The sequence below is a fragment of the Rhinopithecus roxellana genome, chromosome 10 (genome assembly GCF_007565055.1).
Source record: "Rhinopithecus roxellana isolate Shanxi Qingling chromosome 10, ASM756505v1, whole genome shotgun sequence".
NCBI lineage: Eukaryota > Metazoa > Chordata > Mammalia > Primates > Cercopithecidae > Rhinopithecus > Rhinopithecus roxellana.
The window spans coordinates 27,362,139-27,382,933 of record NC_044558.1 but is presented as its reverse complement, the minus strand read 5'-3'; the positions used below and the strand labels follow the sequence as shown (position 1 = coordinate 27,382,933).

At 35.9% G+C, this 20,795-nt stretch overlaps 1 protein-coding gene across 2 annotated transcripts in view; it reads right to left on the bottom strand.

The window, feature by feature from the left end:
* Positions 1-20,795, bottom strand: part of NAV3 (neuron navigator 3) — a 392,378-nt gene that overhangs the window by 178,281 nt on the left and 193,302 nt on the right. For both annotated transcript variants that reach the window (XM_010359591.2, XM_010359593.2), the window contains exon 9: positions 13,865-13,980. In XM_010359591.2, coding sequence (XP_010357893.1) covers positions 13,865-13,980 — 116 coding nt within the window. The remainder of the gene's footprint in view (positions 1-13,864; positions 13,981-20,795) is intronic.

The following is a 20,795-nucleotide window of genomic DNA, read 5'->3' as shown; positions in this document are numbered from 1 at the left end:
CACATACACAACATACACTCCCTGATGCCGAGAATGACAGACTAATTCTCTGTAGCTGCAGGCAGCTGAAGCAGGCAGATCTCCCTTCTGAATGTTGGGATTTGTGCTGTAAAAGCACAAATCAAATTCAAGAGTGTAAAGGACCTAAAAAAATGAAGCATGACACTCTCCACCCGCTAGGAGATAATGCTTTAAAGGGAAAGACTTCCCTTATCTTTTAAAGAACAAAGTCAAAGGCTTTTTATTCTGAATCCTAAAATCCTAATGTGATGATAAAAATAAAGATTTCTTACAGTCTTTTGGTAAAAACAAAAAGGAAAGAAAAAGAAAAAAAAAACTCAGAAGGGTTTTCCCTTGATATTTTGACTCAAAGCATAAAATTGAAAGTTTATGGTCAAGTGTGTGGAACATAATAATGTCACAGATAACACAAAATGCACATTATGTCTTTTGATATTGCATTTTTCCAGGTCTATTTCATAAGCCTATCACAGCATAATCAGCTCTTATTTTTTAATGTTTTCATGAAAACAGAAAGCCTAAAGATAATTTTCTTGTATTTACCTTGTACTGATATGTACACTACACCACCACAAAATTCTGATTTTAGGACAACTTTAAAAAACTGAATATATAGTATAGCAGAAATCATGGGTACTATTGACAGTTAAGAAGAAGACTACTAACTTTTTAGTATTTAACTTCTGAAGATTTTCTGCTCACAACGAGAAAAATAGGGATTTCTCCTTTATCAAATGAGGGAAAGCGGAGAAATATGCAGAAATATTATCTTCATCATTTTCAGAGCTAATGTGGCAAAATTAATTGTAATTTTCTACCTCCTATTGCCAGTCTCAACTAGAGGAAATACCCAATCTCTTATCTCTCTATATATATTAGCATTATAATATGCATTGCCTATAACTTTACACATAATAACCACTTACTTTGCAAAGTTAATTATTCCTTATGCCCCACCTTTCAAGGTAGATCAGACTTAGATCCATTTTATAGATATGCAAAAGGAAATTAGATGGAAAGAACAGCAATTATTTGTGACAGAATTTTGCAATAAAGAAATCTGAGCATTATTGATACTCATTCTCAGTTCTATACTTTTAAAATACTAATTGTGTTTATATAAAATGTGCTAAATAAAATGAGAGTACAAATGTCAGATAATTGAAACTGACAGTTATGCTTCCAAAAACAATTCTGTAAAGTATTTTTTAGAAAACCAAAATGACACTCCCCTTAGAATTCCTAAGCAGAAATTATTTTTCCTTCATTTTGAGTTATTGTGACTCAGTGAATTTCCAAGTCCTGAGACCATAGTGAAATTTGTTCAAATTATGAAATTTCAATGTATTTAACATTTATTACACTAGTATATATGCTAATATACCCTAAAGCCTTACAGATTCACAAAAAAATACAATTTTAATGCTTTACATATCAAAAGAGCTGACCTTATTCATCTGTTAATAAAAGCAATATTTATGCCCTTTCCTTATTCAAGACTGCTCATATATATACAAATCAGTTTAAAACTGTGGTTCTCAAGCTTCATATGTTCAGAACCACTTGGAGGGTTTATTAAAACACAGTTTGCTGTGCCCTAGCCATATAACTGCTCATTCATTGGGACTGGGAGGGTCCTGGGACTTTGTATTTCTAACATATTTCCAGATACTGCTTGCTCTGAAAATCCCCTTTGAGAACTACTATGCTGAGATTAGTGGTTTTCAGCTGGGGATGGTCTTCCCCCAAGGGACGTTTGGCAATATCCGGAAACATTTTTCTTTATCACAACTGTGGGTGTGGTGGTGACATCTAAGGGGAAGTGGCCAATGATGCTGCTAAACATCCTACAATGACAAAACAGCCCCAAGCAAAAAAAGAATTATGCATTTTATAATGTCAATAGTGCCAAAGTTGAGAAATCCTGCCTTAGATTGTTATATTGCATTTACAAATGGTTTAGAAACTTTAGTGGCATTTAAAACAAAGATGTACTTTTGCTGACATTAACGTCCACTCTGTGTTTGTTACAGCTCTCTCTCAGGTGTCCTTTATTCTATAACCATGCTGAAAGAGCAATCCTAGTCTGGGACATGTTGATTTTATGACCAAAGGAAAAGAGAGGTGAGAGATCCAAGCAATGACTCTCAAGTTTCTGCTCAGGAACAGCCCATGTCATTTTTCCACTTGTACTTCATTTGTCAAATTAAATCACATGGTTCTTCCTGATTCAATGAGACAGGAAATTTAATCCTTCTGGAGGTGTAAACCCTGGAAAGGATGGGCTCAGTCTAATGGAGCCAGCAAGGAGGGGATTGTAGAGAGGGCTTATCCAAAGGGGGTTTCTGTCTGTTTCTTTGTTTAAAGACATTGTTATTAACTTGTGGTTATAGTAGGTTTGTCCCAGAACTACATCAGTCCACATTTACCCTGAGCAACAGTGGGGAACCCACTTACTCCTTCTCTGGAGACAGCCATCCTGGTTGCCTTGGGTGTACATTCATATATGGATGTTTTTATATTTGTTTGTATTCACACATATAAATGTATGTTATACAAGGAGGAGGAGGAAGTCGCAGTGCAAAGGAGACAAATACGCCCATTCAGTAGGAAAAATGTGAATCATTCTAATTACGCCAAGACCTAAAATAAGTTATAGCCATTATCATGTGCTAGAAAGGAATGCTTCTCAGCTCTTTAGTAAACATAATTATAATGTGGCTATTTAAGTAAAAGACCTAAACTGGTTTGAATTATCTGAGCTTGATCTTCTTGATCTTTGTAAACACACACACACACATACAAAAGCAATTTCAGTGATCATTTACAGAGATTGCAAATGTCAGATATTTCCCATTTTAATGCAAAGTCTGGTAGTCAGTAAAAGCACGTGTAACCATTCGCTTATCCTTCTGTTTAGCCTACATTCTTCTATTTCTAAAATGGTTTCCTGAATTCATCCAATAATTTTAATATTACTTTTTTACAAATGACATGCCAGCTTTATTGATATTGAGCCAGTCCAGTATCTATGAACATTTTTCAGTTGAATATAAATTCCAGATAAAGGTTAAGAAGTGAATTAAACAAATGTTATACATGTTGGTGGATAGTCTTACGCAAAAAAAAGGGCAAATGTGAATCTACAGAAAAAAAAATTGAAAAACTTTCTTGAGTACCAGTGGGATGAAAATTTGGGCTAGCTTTACATTTGGCAGAATCTCTTGGCAGATGATGAAAGGGATGGCCTCTGAAGACAAATTCTTTCTGTCAATGAATGTGAGAATAAAACGCAAGCCAAAGCAGTAAAATCTGCACCATTAATTCAGGCAGCATTGTAATATTGAGGTCATGATTTGAATCTTAGAGGAAAGGCAGGAAGCAATAAGCTACTTCTTCAATGGCACAAATTATATAATACATTTCGCCTGACTATAGTAATTACTTGGAGCTACCATCATCAGATTGGGTAAATATAACTAGGTTTCCTCACAAAGAACATCATAAGCAAAAGCAAATTTAAGTGATGTACTTAAAAATTTTGCAGAGATACACTGAAGTCTTATGAAGAATATTCAAATTCAAAAAGTCATTTATCCAGTATTCTATTTATTGAGTGTCATGCATTTCTGATGCTTATCTTCAAACCATAATTTATTACCTTTTTAAACTTTCATTACCACTTGATGATGAAGACAATGTTTTTATAATGTCAATTGAGTTATTGCATTGGTGAAAATTTAAACAGCTAAGCTCTCCAACTAACTTAGCAAATCGCTCTAACACATCTGCATTGCAGTGTGAACCATTCAAGTTTGCTCCTTAATAGTATGGCAAATCTTTACATGTCTTACATCTTGTGGGTCATGCAATAGGGATGATTTTCACATTTGTGTAAGCACAAAAAGATTTTTTTTCTGGGTTACATAACTCAAAAGCAGAAGAGAAATAGTTTCAGACGTGGATTTTTCAGGGGCTCAGTCATTTCCAACAATGACTTTGAATTTGGTCTCTCCTGATTTAGGTTCTGTTTCCTCTATGTTTGATCATTTGAGGGTGGAGGTCACTGTAAGCAGGTCTAAGCTTTTCTTTTAATAGTTTTAGGTGTAGTGGAAAAAGAGACCACCTCTTTTATAACAACCTCAGGAAAAGTCCTGAGATTGAGTCTTATTTGTTCTGATCAAACTGGATTGGGTCACACATCCAGTCCTCAAACAGTCACTGCAGTCAATGAATAGACTGTTCTCATTGGCTCCACTTACTTCAATTTCAATTAGATCACAAGAGCAGAGAATGATCCCCAAAGAAAATCAAGGCGCTGTTATCAGAAGATGGGGCAATGGATACCGGACACACAAAACTACACCAGGACTTCCTGGTACGCTTAATATAGAGCCAACAGAGCTGAAACTATAGAACTCCTAACTCACCTAAGCCTCTTTCTAGACTCTGTACATTTTATTTTCTGTATTATTTTCAGGCCTCTGAACATTATATAGACTTTATAAGTTTATAAAGCCTGCATCTTACCCTGCCAAGACTAACTTCATCAGAATTTTATATCACGAAGGCCACTTCACTTGGGGAGCAGAATTATTCCTCACTGAGGCCCCTATAGCAACCACGAGCAATAAAAGCTCAACAATAACAATAGTGTTGAAGCTTAGGGTTACAGAAAATCAGAGAACTACAGAACCTCAGTGAGTTTAGGAGAAATGCCCATTGTTACAAAAAGAAACTAATAAAAAGAACAAGTTCAGAAGAATTTCTTTCAAATTATTTTCATGAAGTTGTTTCTTCCTAGAACGTTATTCCGCAATTTCATTATTCATTAGAATTCAACAATATACATGTCAGATCTTCTTTTAAGCTCTGCATGGCTCTTTACAGCTAAGTTAGTTGTTTCCATGTGCCTATTTATTCATTTACTTGTGGTGTTAAATTTTATCTATTTGTTTCTTACTTTTTCAAAGAAGAGCTCACTTCTTAGTCACATTTGTTTTCCCAAATTTTGAGATGCCTGGCATGTGTAAGATACCAGGTGATAACTACTGAAAAGACTGATGGAAGAATAATACCATATCTCACAACAATCTTCTGAGTTTATTAAGCATCATCATAGTCATCACACAGAAAAGGGAACCAAGAGCAATTTGCAGTGCAGAGGCCAAATAATTGCTAAATAATCGCAGTGCAGAGGCCAAAATTTATTTTTTCCAATTCCTAGAACATTTCTCTTTCCACATTTCAAACAATCTTGGAAGTGTATTCTGTGGGCCACTCTGAGCTAGAACCTGGCAATAAATTCAGGTGCTTATGTGCTTTGTGGTTTCACTAGCATCCAGAACTCAGAAAGAGGAGACTATAGAACTATGAGAAAGGGATGGAGATTCTGAGAAAGAGAGGTGTCATTAATATAGAAAACATCTCATGAGCTTTAGAATTCTGACAGGTTCATTCTTTTATAGGGTTATTCTATTACAGGTTTAATATCCCTTATCAGAAATGATTGGAACAAGAAGTGTTTTGCATGTTGAATTTTTTCAGATTTTGGAATATTTGCCTATACATAATGAGACATCTTGGGGATGAGACCCAAGTCACATATGTTTCATATACATCTTATACACATAGCCTGAAGGTAATTCAATACATTTTTAAAAAATTTTTTTCATGAAACAAAGTTTGTGTGCATTGAACCGTCAGAAATCAAAGGTGTCTCTATCTCAGTCACCTAAGTGGACAATCTGTGGTTTGTGGCATCACCATCATTCCTTACTGAATTTATATGCTACTAATAAGCAATTATTTTATTGCAATTATTTATACATAAGTACTTACCAGTAAAAAATATGACATAGCATGAATGCAGTGAAAACATAATGTGTTCAAAGTCACTAAGAAGCACAGTAGCATTGCCAGAATAACAGGTATTGATACAGATCAGCTATGAAACAACAGCAACCACAAACAGCCACACGCTTTCCATCTCTACATTCAATGCTGTGTTTGGATTAAAAGGTTACTGTACATTGTATTTTTTTTAGGTGAGAAGAAACATCAGAAGCAGGTGAGGGACCGGGAAGTGGGCCCCCTAGGGATGAGGTGGCATTCTGCTGGGTAGCTTTTTAAAATGTTTCCCCCAGAGTCATCTGCCTCATTAACAACAGTTTTTGTCTTAGAAAGCTCTCTGATTTATATCAACTGGCATAATTTATTGTTCTGTAATGAATGTACACTGCTCTAGTTCTTCACTAAGATCATCATACATTTCCATCATTTGTCTCTGGCACTTTTTCTTCAGTGTTAACATTGTTATCTTCGTCATTACTATTATCACAGTCACCTGAATTCAGCACCATTTTGGCTATGTGATCAATGTTGAGTGAATGAACAACTGGAGCCTCACTGTCAATGTTAAAAATTTCTTTGATATCCACTTTTTCCAGCCTACTAATAGACTCTGAAAGTATTTTTTTTTCAGAATAGGTAGGGTCAGACATCACTGTTTTTCTCATTTGACATATGGAATCCTTCAAAGTCACCACCTGGTTCATCATCATCACTGAACATAGATGCAGACTAGAGGTTGTGCCAGGCAGGTATAACCATGTCTTTAGTCACTGAATTCCAAGGCTTGACAACAGCATATATGACATCCTTCATGCTAAATTCCTTTTGAAAATCTTCCACACATATACCTCTGTTCACTACTGCTGGCATGCTATTTAAGGAAGTGTTTTTATATTTATTCTTTATCAATTGAAGGATAACCTGGTCACTTGGCTAAATTAACAAGTCACATTTTGGGGAAAGTACATGGCATAAATATTGCTTTTGATAATAATTTCAGCTAGACAATGAGTAGAATAAATATAATCAAATAAATTCTTGCAGTCATTCAGTCCAGATTCCTGAAAGTGAGCAAGAATTGCTGTCACAAAATGTTTATAAAACCAATCAGAAAATATGTCTCTGGTGATCCAAGCCTTTTTGTTAGCATAATAATAAACTGGTAAGAAATTCACTCCCTGAAAACAGCAAGGACGCAAGCTTTTGGTTATTACAGCAAGTTTTCACGTATGGGTTCCTGCTGTATAAGTACATCCAATCTCAGTTATTCTGTCCTTGGCATCCTTACTTCCTGTAGGGGCTGTCTCGTCTTCTGTGTCAGTAACTTTCTGAGGCATCAAAATGTGTGTTGTTTCGGCATCAAAGATTTGCTCCAGAGTCAGATTTTCATCAGCAATGATCTTGGCCAACTAGTTAATGTATGTCTTCACTATTTATCACCACAAATCCTTAAAAATTTAATGCCACAACTTTTCTTAAATTTCTACAACAAGCCTATTGAATATTTAGTTCCCTTCGATTGCCAGTTCACTGTGAAAGATCTTTGCTTATTTAACCTTCAGCATACCATTAAGTGGCATGTGTACACCGTCACACTGATGGATCCACTCTTTCAATACACAATTGAGATCTTCATTTTTAGCTTTATGCAGTATTTTCTATTTTTCATTAACTTCTGTTCATCACTTTCAATGGAGACCTTCAACAATTTATCCTTTGGTGTCTTCAGGTCATATATGGTGGTCATTCCAACACCATACTCTTCTGTAAGATGTTTCCCACTTACACCAGTCTAGTTTTTCCAACAGTTTGACTTTCTATGCTATAAACAAACATAAACGCTTCCTTTTTTTCTCATCATTGTTACCTGTAGGGGTATCTTCAGGCCTTTTTGACATTTTCAACAATATCTTTATGCCACAGAATGAAAAATAAGCAAACAAACAAAAACAAAAGAAAAACCACAGTGTAATGCGTATAGGTCTTGGCCCCATGTGGGGCACTGTGGGGAACCTGCCATTGGCATGTCCACTCTGCACACATGCCATTGTATTATCCTTTGTGGGTATGCTTGCATGGGGGAATATAGGTGTGCATGGAAAAGATACATAGTGGCTAAAGGGGGCTGAGAGACTATATTTTCCCCTGAGAATGCTGAATAAACTGTGTTGTGCACCTGCATTTTGACTGCAATTTGTCACAGGAGATCAGATTTGGAATTTTCCACTTGTGGCATTATGTCAGCACACAAAAATTTATGAATTTGGGATCTTTTGAATTTCGGATTTTTAAATTATGGATGTTCAACCTGTGTTACAAATTTATCCTTCTTTTCCCCCTGCCCTTACTTTTTTTTTTTTTTTTTTTTTTTTTTTTTTTTGAGACAAGGTATTGCTCTGTCACCCAGGCTTGAGTGCAGTGGCATGATCGTGGCTCCTGCAGCGTGTAACTCCTGAGTTTAAGCAAACTTCTCTCCTCAGCCTCCTGAGTAGATTGAACTAGACACATGCTATACACCACTATGCCCGGATAATTATATATATATATATATTTTTTTTTTTTTTTGTAGAGGCAGGGTCTCACTATGTTGTCCAGGCTGGTCTTGAACTCCTGGCTTCAAGCAATCATCCTGCCTTGGTCTCCTAAAATGCTACTATTCCAGATATGAGACACCATCCCTGGCCTTCTTCCATTTTATAATGTGCTGTTTTAAAATCCCAGATCAACAGGGAGAGCTTCTGAACTGTAACATTGCTTCTGTAGAATGACTAAACATTTTCTTCCTTATATTCTTTGATTATTCAGTGATGGTATAATCAAAAGTAAATTTTTATTTTCCATTTATATTAACTCCTTCTGTATAGTATAATTGATCATAAGTTCACTGTGATTATTTCCTGAGTGCCTTCCAAAGCCAAAGAGATAATTCCTATCTTTTCTGTTTATTGTTTTCATCTGAAAATTATGATGTTCCTTTTTTAGTGTAGTTCTCATTTTAATGCTATATTCATTATATTAATTTCATTTTACATGCATTTATTGAGTGCTACCTATGTACTAACCATCCATTGGTGATGCCACTTAATAGACAAAAGTAGAAAAAAGGAGAATTGGCAAATTCTGGATATATTTTAAAAATGCAATTATTCTAAGGTATCTTAGTACCTTATTTCTTACAGTTAGTTAGATATTGTGTCATCTAAATTTTTTCAGTTTCTGGATTTCTGAGAAAAGTAACAAGAGTCTGAATACTGAAAAATATCCCAAAAAGTTGATTTATAAACACCATTTGTCTCTGAGTACAAATAGAAAACAATACTTCTGGAGCCAACAAGGTATTATAATGAATAGACTATCAGGGCATCAGGTGTGAGGCATTAAAAAGGAGTCATGAATAAGTCTAAGGTTTCAAGCTTGGGCAATTGGGAGGATGAAATTCTTATTAATCAAAATGGAGAAGACTTGGGTAAAGAGTTTTTGAGGGGTACAATTTTATGGGTTAATATCAGAGGTTCAGTTTGGGATAAACTATGTTTGAAGTATCTATGAGATATTCAAGTGGAAAGATTGTGTTGGCAGTTGGATATTTGAGTCCAGAGTTCAAGGGAGAGAACTAGAGCAGACAGAGACATTTGTAAGCCACCTGAATATAGATGAAACTTAAAGCCATGAGATAATATTGATATTAAATCACCAAGAGGGCATTTACAGGTAGAGAAACCTAGAAGCAGAGACCTGGATCATTTAAACCATAAGAAATCATCAAGAAAAAAGTGTAACTAGAAAAGGAGACCAAGAAGGAACAGTAAGGTTTGAGGAAAACTAAGGGGATATATGACCCTGAAAATCAAGTATCTTAGTTCATTTATGATGCTATAAAGGATTATCTGAGGGTGGGTAATTTATGGAGAAAAGGGGTTTATTTGGCTCACTGGTCTTTAGGCTGTACAAGAAGCTGCTTCCAGCAACTGCTTCTGGTGAGGACTTCAGACTGTTTCTACTCACAGTGAAAGGCAAAGGGGAGCTGTTGTGCAGAGATCATATGGTGAGAGCATAAACAAGAGAAAGTGGAAGTGCCAGGTTACTTTCAACAATCAGTTCATGTGGGACCTAGCAGTGAAAATTCACCCACTCCCTGGAGAATGGCACCAAGCCATTCATGAGGGGTCTGCTCCTGGGATCCAAACACCTCCCATGAGGCCCCACCTCCAACACTGGGGATCAAACTTCTTTTTTCTTTCTTTTTTTTCTTTTGAGATGGAGTCTAGCTCTGTCGCCCAGACTGGAGTGCAGTGGTGTTATCTCCACTGCAACCTCCTCCTCCCGGGTTCAAGAGATTCTCCTGCCTCAGTCTTCCGAGTAGCTGGGACTACAGGTGTCCACCACCACACCCGGCTAATTTTTGTAATTTTAGTAAAGACGAGGTTTCACTGTGTTGGCCAGGCTGGTTTCGAACTCCCGACCTCGTGATCTGCCCCACTTGGCCTCCCAAAGTGCTGGGATTACAAGCACAAGCCACCGCGCCTCCATCCAGGGAGATCAAATTTCAACATGAGACTTGGTGAGGCCAAACAAACTGTATCTAAACTATAGCACCAAGGAAGAAACCTTCTTAGAACAGGACAAATAGCTGCTGTGAGGTGAAATAAGATGAGGCCTGAGACTTGATCCTTGGATTGGCCATGTTGACATTAGTGGTGACTTCTGTAAGAGCAGTTCCAGTGGAGAAGTGGGCTTAAAAGCCTAAGAGACTGTGATTGAACCCTACTCTTTTTACAATACGCCATAAGAGAAGGAGATAAATGACAACAGTACTTGAGGACAAATTTGGGGTCAAGGGAAGTTGTTTTTTTAAATTAAGGTTGGAGAAATGATAATATGCCATGGCCTAAAATAAGTAACTTGGTTGGGAGGGAGCTTTTAAAGAGAAGAGAGAGTAATCCAAGTAAAAACAGAGTAAATAGGTATTAAGCGGGTATAAATGTTATACTTGGGTAGATGTGATGACAGGGGTTCGTGAACTTTTCTTTGTGCTTCACTTTTGTAAGTGAAGTACACATCAAGGTCATCAGTTAAGAGAAAGAATGGAACTGGTAATGTCGGACATTTGAGAAAAAAAGGTATAAAAAATATAGACTGACTGCCAGGAGCATTACATATTCACTTGAGGTTGGAGGTCCTGAATGTAAAGTGAGTCGCATTGACATGCGATGTGTTTTCTCCTGGTTCATTCATTGTTGGTATAGAATAGGTGGAGATTTAAATGTAGCCAGGTCACGATTTCATCAAATGGGTACAATGGAGTGAGAGAGAGGCAATGGAGTTAGGGTATATAAAAATAAAAATACATTCACTTATTACAGGAAATTAGCTGACTACGGAGAGAAGAAAAATATGCAGAGGTTGGTGAGGAACACTAAAAAGTGGTAGGATCAATGAATTGGAAACTCTAGTGGAATCATTGCTGGAGTCAGGGAACAAAAGGAAGAATACTGAAATGATAGGAGTGTGCAATCAGTGACAGCACAGTGCATGACAGTGAGGTCACATAAAGTAGTAGTTTCTGATGATGCCTAGATCTAGGGTATGATGATGAGAATAAGTAGTTCAGGAGGGACTGCAAGACAAAAATCATGGGAGGAGAGGCCAAGGTGTTAGAAAGAACACCTATGTAGATACTAAAATCACTAAAAATTAGGGCAGAAATGGTAAGAGAGAGATAGTTACTCATAAACCAAAAAATCTTAAAATGATGAAGATATATAATCTAATTTCTCTGTGACAGTCATCTCTGTGACTGGCCTGCTCATATTTCCTCATCTACCTTTCTTCAATTATAGTACTCAATTTATAACTTACTAACTGCAAAAAATATCACAATTCTTCAAGGAAATCTCAAGTTAGTATCGAGAGACATTTTCACTATCCCACTATAGGCTGCATTTAAACAGATGATAGTAAGATTGACACAAGTAGATAAGTCTCATTGCACCATTTATTTTCTGTTTTCTTTCTTTTATTGAATTCATATCAAAATCCTAGACTGAAAACTATGATTTTATGTAAATAATTGATTGTTGCTGCAAAATGATATTATGCTCTCTGAAAAACCCATTAAATTAATATATTAATTGCTAGTTTATATTCACTTTCAGGTATTCTATTAAAAATCCGAATGTTAAAAGGAAATATCAACTGGAAAAATGAAAAAGTGATCAAACGGTAGACAATAAGAAAGTGGAGAAAACATCAAATACAGACTATTTATTCAATCAGATATACTGTGATATATTAGTTTCTGAAAACAGTGTTCCTTTGTGAAATTCACAAAAAATTGCAATTCAAACTCTACTAAATTCATCTCTCCTACAGATTTGAGTTCTAGTGCTTAGCATGCATATTGAAGACATTTATGTATAAAGAAATATATGAGGCATACACATCTTCATGTCATGCTAATTTTTTTTTTTTTTTTTTTTTTTTTGAGGCGGAGTCTTGCTCTGTCTCCCAGGCTGGAGTGCAGTGGCCGGATCTCAGCTCACTGCAAGCTCCGCCTCCTGGGTTCCCGCCATTCTCCTGCCTCAGCCTCCCAAGTAGCTGGGACTACAGGCGCCCGCCACCTCGCCCGGCTAGATTTTTGTATTTTTAGTAGAGACGGGGTTTCACTGTGTCGCCAGGATGGTCTCGATCTCCTGACCTTGTGATCCGCCCGTCTCGGCCTCCCAAAGTGCTGGGATTACAGGCTTGAGCCACCGCAATTTTATAAAACATCTGGTCATAATAAACACATAGCATCATTTTGACCATGGTACTACACAGAGTTAATGGAAAGTCAACACATCCCCCATGTGTTTGAAAAATCTACAATTACTATCCCTATATCTATGTCTTGGCATTACCATTTCTACCCCTATCTAGTACTGGGCCTTTGTTGTAATCTCTGTATAAAATCTCTGATACCTAATGTTATCAACTAATGCTGATTCCAAATGTACCCTTGGGATGTTGTTCTGTAATTGTTGTCAATATCCACTGCAGGATGCTGTAGTCATGTCTAATGCTTGCCAAATCCTTTTCAGGTCTGCCAAAGTGAGGAAGTTTCTTAACCCCCAAATTTGTGATAGAGTCACTTTCATGAGCTTCATAGCGATACTTATACTTTGGATCTTTGGAGTACACAGTAATTTTTTAAAATTAAATAATTTATTTAGTTTTCTTCATTTGAACTTAGCTGTGAATACACAAGACTTGGACCAGAGTTTTCCTGGAACAACAGACATAACCCTACTTTCATGCATTATTATACTTAGGAACACATAAAGTACTCTTTAATCTCTCACCCTTCAGGGGCAATATATTTTGCTAGGAGGTTTCTTGGTTCCTTACGAATATAGATTTATATGTAATGAAATTAAACCAAATGTCTTCCATATATGCTTAGGCTTACCTGGACCGTAGAGAAAACACTGCGCTCAAGCCCAGCATCCCATTTTATACACAACAAAAACCTGATAACTGTGTCTGGGGTATGTATTATTTTTTTCTTACATCATCCATATATAATAAAATATTTTCCTATTCAGAGTTTTTTTAAATGGTCATTTGAAATCACCCTGTAGAAATGTTTTAAATAGTATATAATTGATGACAGAGCAGGCTGCATTAACCATGGAGAATATACATGGCCAATCATTAGTTTATTTTCAATCTCCAAATGTATTATGCAGGTTTTCTCTGATTTTATTCAATTTGACTGAGGGCAAAATGACTTAAAGTCTTCACTTCCGAAAGGACTATCATTCCTTTTTTAGTAACAAAGAGATCATCCTAAGCAGAATAGCCAAATAGCTAATTATCTTTGAAGCATGAGATATATACAATCCATTTTTGCATAAAAAACAGTATACCACAAATATGATTTAACAAAAAGACTTATGGGGAGAATACAGAAATTCCTAGGTTTGACCTATGCATTGATGAGGTCACTTACCAGATATCTCCTCCAGGCACTGCTTAGCAGTTTTACTATATGATAAGTCCATCTTTGTAGGACTGGTACAGGAGTCAGCCGATGCTAAAGAGGTACCTTCATTTTCTGAATGTGCCCTGAAATTATCCAGGAAAATAGAAAGAAATAGCAATTGTAATCACCAGTCACTCATCAAAGTACAAGAAATATTAATTACAAATTTTCCATCAAAATAAGTATTTCTTTATGACTGGAAGGTTCCAGAGCTGTCTATGTATAGGAGAATTTTGTTATTTTTCATATACAACCTAAGTGGGAGTGAGATGTGGAATTAGATTTCTTAGACTTGTCTAAATTTGGAAGCTTATAACTACCAATAGTTGATTATAATTTGGGGGCAAAATATTTAAAAAGATCCACTTCTTTTGCTATTAGAGGAAATATGGCCAAAGTATGTTTTTTTTTTTTTTTTTTTTTTTTTTTTTTTTTTTTTTTTTTTTTTTTTTTTTTTGCGAGAATACTGAAAGTATTGAAATCACACCTAAAATTCTTTTTTTAAACAAAAATTCTATAAAAATATTTTAAAATATGTGTAAAAATAAAAAAAAAATTTGTTCAACGCTACATACATCATTATGATGACTTAATTACCAAAGATTTCAGAGCAATTAAAGTCAACCAGAAACAAATTATCATTCTTACAATTACCTTCATATCATCTGTTTCACATTTGTCTATGTATGTACATGGGTATGTATTTGTGCGTGTGGTTAGCTTGTAAAGAGTATGTCTAATTAAATGAAAAGCACTCAACAAAGGTCCTGAATACTTTTGATATTCTAATCACACTTCATGCATTGTTTCTTTCCTTTAGCACAGGCAAATGTTTTAAGATATGCTTTCTATTTAATGCAGCTTCATATTCGATGTATATTTGACACAAACTAACACACATTTTAAATGTTCAGAGCATGAACTACTAAGACACAGAAGGAGGCAAGCTAATATGGGATTGCACACTGGACTATGTTCTTTTGAGACATCTCATTTGTCTTACATCTACCCTTTTATTTATGGTAGTAGGTGTGAGCCATGACAAGTGATCTTTCAATATTTACTACTTTAAGAATATTTACAAATAATGTTCATGTGTGAATGAAGAATGTATTATATTTTTGAATCAATGTTTAATTAACATTTTGCTTTTAATCTAAATTTGAGTTTCAAGAGAAAAAGTGTAATCATTGATATCAGAAAAAGTCAAAATTTAACTGACAGGCCAAGAAACTGAAAAGTTCACTTAGGTTTTAAGAAACTATGGAAAACTACATGTTGTCTGTATTGATATATGTGTTATATATGTGAATTAGTATATGAAAAAAAGAACTATGCAAGAAAGAAACTTTCCAATACAAAGTTGGTTGTGCTTTGGCCTCCAATAATTTCTGACAGAACATTCCTATTTTATTCTAGCTGAAACTGAATATAAAGAGCATAAACAAATTAAGAAAGAAAATACACTATTTAAGTGATAGGATATATACCATTAAGGCCAGAAATAAATCTCAAAGTAGCTAAATTTAACAGATATTTTAGTCTTCCACTCATTTGATATCTTGGTAGCATTTAGAACAGCAGCTCATTCCTTCCTTTATCAAACTGTCCTACCTTGGCTTTTATGGCAAAAATTCTCTGGTGTGTTTCCCATTTTCTCTGGATTCTACTTTATTCTATTGTTTTCCTTTACGTAATCATTAAATGTTGTGGTTCTGGGTAGTAGAAAAAGAAGTGGGGATATAGACAGCAGAAACCTGGGAGTTCAGCAAAAGAATATTCTATACTTCTTCCAGTTTTTGTCTATAGTTTCTCCAGATGATCTCAATCATATTCATTGTATTGGTTATTATTTATTTACACCTGAATTCTAAAATTCTAACTCTAACCCAGCACTTTACGCTGAATTCCCGATGTATATAAAGACTGTCTAATTGACATTTCTTCTTGGTTGTCACAAAAATATGTCAAACCCATCATTTATAGAACTGAAGTCATAATATTTTATTAACAAACCTGGTCCTGATTCATGGAGCCCTCTGGTGAAACCTTTATGAAACTTACAAGATCTTGTATGGTTGGGTCCCATGCAACCCATAGGATGACGGTCTCCAGCATCATCTCACACAAGACTCCTCTCTCCTCTCTCTACTGTGGTCACAAGAGTCTTCTACCCACTTTCCACAGCTTCCTGCCCAAACAGGGTCTTTACACTTGATTATTTTCCTCCCCACTTCATCCAGTTGATTCCTTCCCTCCAAGTCTTAGCTCAAGTGACTATTTCTTTAAAAATCCTCCCTAATTTCACTGATCAGGCAGTCTCCAATTATAAGCACTTAGTACTTAGTACTCCCTGGACCTATCTTTTCAGCACTTCATACTCTTGTGACATGAGATTAATGTAATTAATTGATTAACATTTAACTCCCAGACTAGGCCCTATTCTCCATGTTTGAACTCTCCATTGTATCCCCAGTGTCCAGTCTTGTATCAGAATATAAGTTTCAGTCAACAAATCTTTTATAAATATATTGATAAATAATATTAGCCATAAGAGTAAAACAAAATTATTGGTGGGCAAAGCATATGCAAGAAAGAGTAGTATATGTGTAAATATACTGGGTTTGGGTGTAAAACTTGGCCCCATCACTAATCAGTTATCAAGTCGTGTGATGTTGGCAAGTTACTTCACCTCTCTGAACTTGTTTGTTCATCTGTAAAAATAAGAAAAAATGCCTGCCTTGCAAAATAGTTGTGAAATCAACTATTATTACAAAAGGACTGAAAATACATCCTCTCTTGTGAAATTCTGGTCAATATTAAAAGGGCAAATATATCTGCTCTTTGTGTAGCCTATTTCTTTCTCTCCTGGACCCCAATTTCTCACATATCCCCATCTACTGACAGTCCCTCCCCATTCATTTCTAAAGTCTGTTCTTCCACCTGGCTTCAATTATTGTGGGCCACCCTACTCCCCACTGATCTCTTCCTTAGCCTATTGTCTCTGAACGAAGGGAGAAACAATCCTCTGAAATGTTCTAAGGATTTTTATTAGTTGCTGAAGAAGTTTAAATGGAGAGTATGTAGTGAAATTGTGGACCCCAGGGAAAGCTGACTGGCTGCCTGCCAAGAAGTGTCACAGAGGCACAGCACCTTGTTGAACTGGCTGGGAGCCAGGGTTGACCTCCAGTCCTGCAGATTTTGTATTCACAGATTCATCTTTTAGAAGCTGAGTCACATTAAGCATTTCACTGAAATATTTGTCTAAAGCCCACGGCTAACTGGTTCCTATGAGAACAAGACCAACAACTGTCACAGGAGCCAGAATGTTTGTGGCCATGTTAGTTATAAAGCTTCTATCTCCATCTAAGAAAATCTGGAGTAAAAGAAAACTAGCACTATAGTTTTTGCTCTACTAAAAGGAAGCAGTTCTTAAAAAGAATTCTTCAGAAGCTGACTTGTGGCTATCTTCCTCAATATGAAAGACTTAATTCCATTGGTTAAGTTCCCCCTCCCCCTGTCTGAGACATGCTTTTAAAAAAGTGTATTCCTACTTGTGACAGCTCAGTCTTATCTTGGAAGCTGTTTTAAAATTTGTGTTAATATGTCAGTGCATATTTTTGGCAGACTCACTCTTTTATGTCTTTTAGTTTAAGTCACAAGAGAGTCTTATTTACCTTAAGTTCTCCAATGTATTTCTCATCAAATTCCCTACATAAGTGATCTACATTAGCATTAATAAGGAAACAGACTGATCAATGAAAGAATGGAACTTGGTGAAGGTAAACTTCAAATCACTGTAAAAAGGACTTAGAAGTCATGCTTGGTTTATATTCACATCTAAATGCGACCAGAAATGTCTACTGATGTTACAAGCCATCCATTTCTCTAGTATTTCCACCTCACAATTTGTTACAGCAAAATTAGATTTTAATTCCAGTCTATAGAGGACCAATCAATGCCAACTGGTAAAGATGTACCTTTTATACAAACGATCAAAGAAGTCCAGTTAAATCTCTGAAGACTCACAACTTACCCTCTATTTTTATGCATGCTTTGCACCAGTTAAATAAAAATATTTGAGTTGATTCATGAAATAATTTATAAAGACTTTAGAATCAAGCGTGTTCTCTAATCAGAAAGTACATTTTGGCAGATATGGTGAATATTGCAGTGGATCATTCACTGTTTCCCCATAAACTGATAATGCATTTTCTTCCTATTAACTGGAAAAAGAAAAAATACGTATCATAATATTCCTTCAAAGTATTCAGCAACATGGTCCTATGTAGACAACCTCACTGTTCATTTACAACACGGTCATCATGTTATGAGTAAGTATTGAAACCATCAAGAGACAGCATTGCAAAAACAGTTTATTTAGATTTATTTTATTTATTTACTTTTTGAGATAGGGTCTCACTCTATCACCCCTGCTGGAGCGCACTAGAGCAACCATAGCTCACTTCAGCTTCACCCTTCCTGGCTCAAGCCATGTTCTCACCTCAGCCTCCAGAGTGTAATTTATTTAGAATTCTAATAAACCAGGTCCTTCATCTGTTACTGGGAGTTGTAGTAATTAAAAGTTATGATACCAGTGATTACCATGAGAGCTATTACCTGTTTTTGCACACTTACTATGTGCCAAGTGTGGTGTTTAGTATTTTCCTGGGGCATATCACTGAAAATTCACAACAATCTTGTAATGTAGGGGCTGCAGATAAAGAAATTTAAGACATCTAGAGGTCAAATAACTGGTCCTAGGTAACAATCTGGTAGATGCTTGACCAGTACTTGAACCTGGCTGCCTGTAAATGTTGATCTATTAACTACTCCCCTACAGTTTAATTCCATCAAAATGCCTCTGAACTAAGTATTTTATTGCATTTGAGGTTCCCTTAGCTAACAGACAGCTCAGTCACTCAGTCTTTGAATGTGACATATCCACTGGTCTAACCTAAATATTATATATTTTTTTATTTTTTATTTTTGTTGAGACAGAGTCTCGCTCTGTTGCCCAGGTTGGAGTGCAGTGGCACGATCTTGGCTCACTGCAAGCTCCACCTCCCGGGTTCATGCCATTCTCCTGCCTCAGCCTCCCCTAGTAGCTGGGACTACAGGCGCCCGCCACCACGCCTGGCTAATTTTTTTGTATTTTTAGCAGAGACGGGGTTTCACCATGTTAGCCAGGATGGTCTCCATGTCGTGACCTCTTGATCCGCCTGCCTTGGCCTCCCAAAGTGCTGGGATTACAGATGTGAGCCACAGCGCCTAGCCCTAAATGTTATTTTTTATGTACTAATCATTAAAAGGAAATCAGTATTAAATCCTAGACATTCTCAAACCTCTAATCTTTAATGTCATTAATATAAGTGTTTGCATATTGATTTATATTCAAGAAATATTTCCCCCTGTGGATTCACCTTGATATAGATATGGTCACAAATGTAGACACAAGTAGAACTGATTTGAGTCAGAAACATTAACTAATGGTATTGTAATTCCTGTTTATAACCCCAACAAAAAAGAAAGAAAAGCACATATATTTCAAAAACCAGTAATGTGCTTGCTTTCCTATTTCCTTCATTCTGGAAAGGCAGACAGGTGACAGCCAGGGCCAAGGCCAGGAAACTGTTGGGGTGAACAGAAGTCTAGTGTGGATAGAAGATTTGCTCGATTCAGGGGAGCTGAGCAAATAAGAAAACATTGAGAATAATGCGAGCCAGGTTTCTCATGGTTGACAAAAGGACGCACAAGTATGGAAAGAAAACTAAACTCTGTGGTGTTGAGCTGGAATTGGAGGTATTATGAATGTATGTATACATGAATAATCATAATTATATTGAATTATAATAAATAATATACAATATTAAAATAATGATTAAATATGTGTATATGTATGTGTGCATATACACACATATATTTCTTGGTTTTGACCCCCAAGAAAACCTAGGAACAATGAGATCTTGGTTTCTAATATCACTGTATACAAAAAGACATACGAGTTCCTTAAAGAAAAGAATAGGATCTAAAGCCAAATTAGGGAATGTGCAAGATGAGCCTAGAACACCTTGAGCCATAAAGAAAGAAAATTCTCAAAGAGTGATAGAGCATTTGGAAAGGAGACACAACCAGCTTGGAGGGGCTCCCAGTGGCCACATCTTGGAAAATTAATCACCAAAGTAAGTTGTGACAGCAACGGATTATAACAAATACAGTAGAAATCTATTTGTCCATATAATTTAAATAGATAGAAAGATCATGAGGAGAAAATATCTCTTTCTTAAAGTAGAATGCCAGAGAGCAAACGCAGAAGACAGGATGGAATTAGAAAACCGGTTGTCACATATAACAGCACATTATTAATTCAGCAACAAAGCTCAATGGATGCTAAAACTTGTGGGTGAAAATAGATAAAAAATTGAATTTTTACACACAGTCTCAAAATATCTTCCCACAAAAATATGTATTACATACAACTGGAGACAATATATTCACTTAGAATATAAAACTGTGGCAGATATTACCTTAATCAAGCAATCAAATTCAACACGACCAAAATGGAAGATATCGATATTCATATCATGAAACACCCAATAAAATGCAACGGGAAAAACACAGTATCATTTCAATGACATTCCAGACAAAAAATACATTTAATGTGTATCTAATAATGAGGAACTACATGACAAACCCAAATTAGAAACATTATATAAAATGCCTGGCCATCAATATATCAATATAATGAAAGCCAGGGAAAGGCTAAACAATTGTTCCAGATTGAGGGATATTAGGGAGACATGACAACTACTAGATGCAATATTTATCCTGAATTACTAAAAGGGATCATATTTGGTGAAACTTGGTGAAACCTGAATAAGTTCTCTGAGTGCTCTGG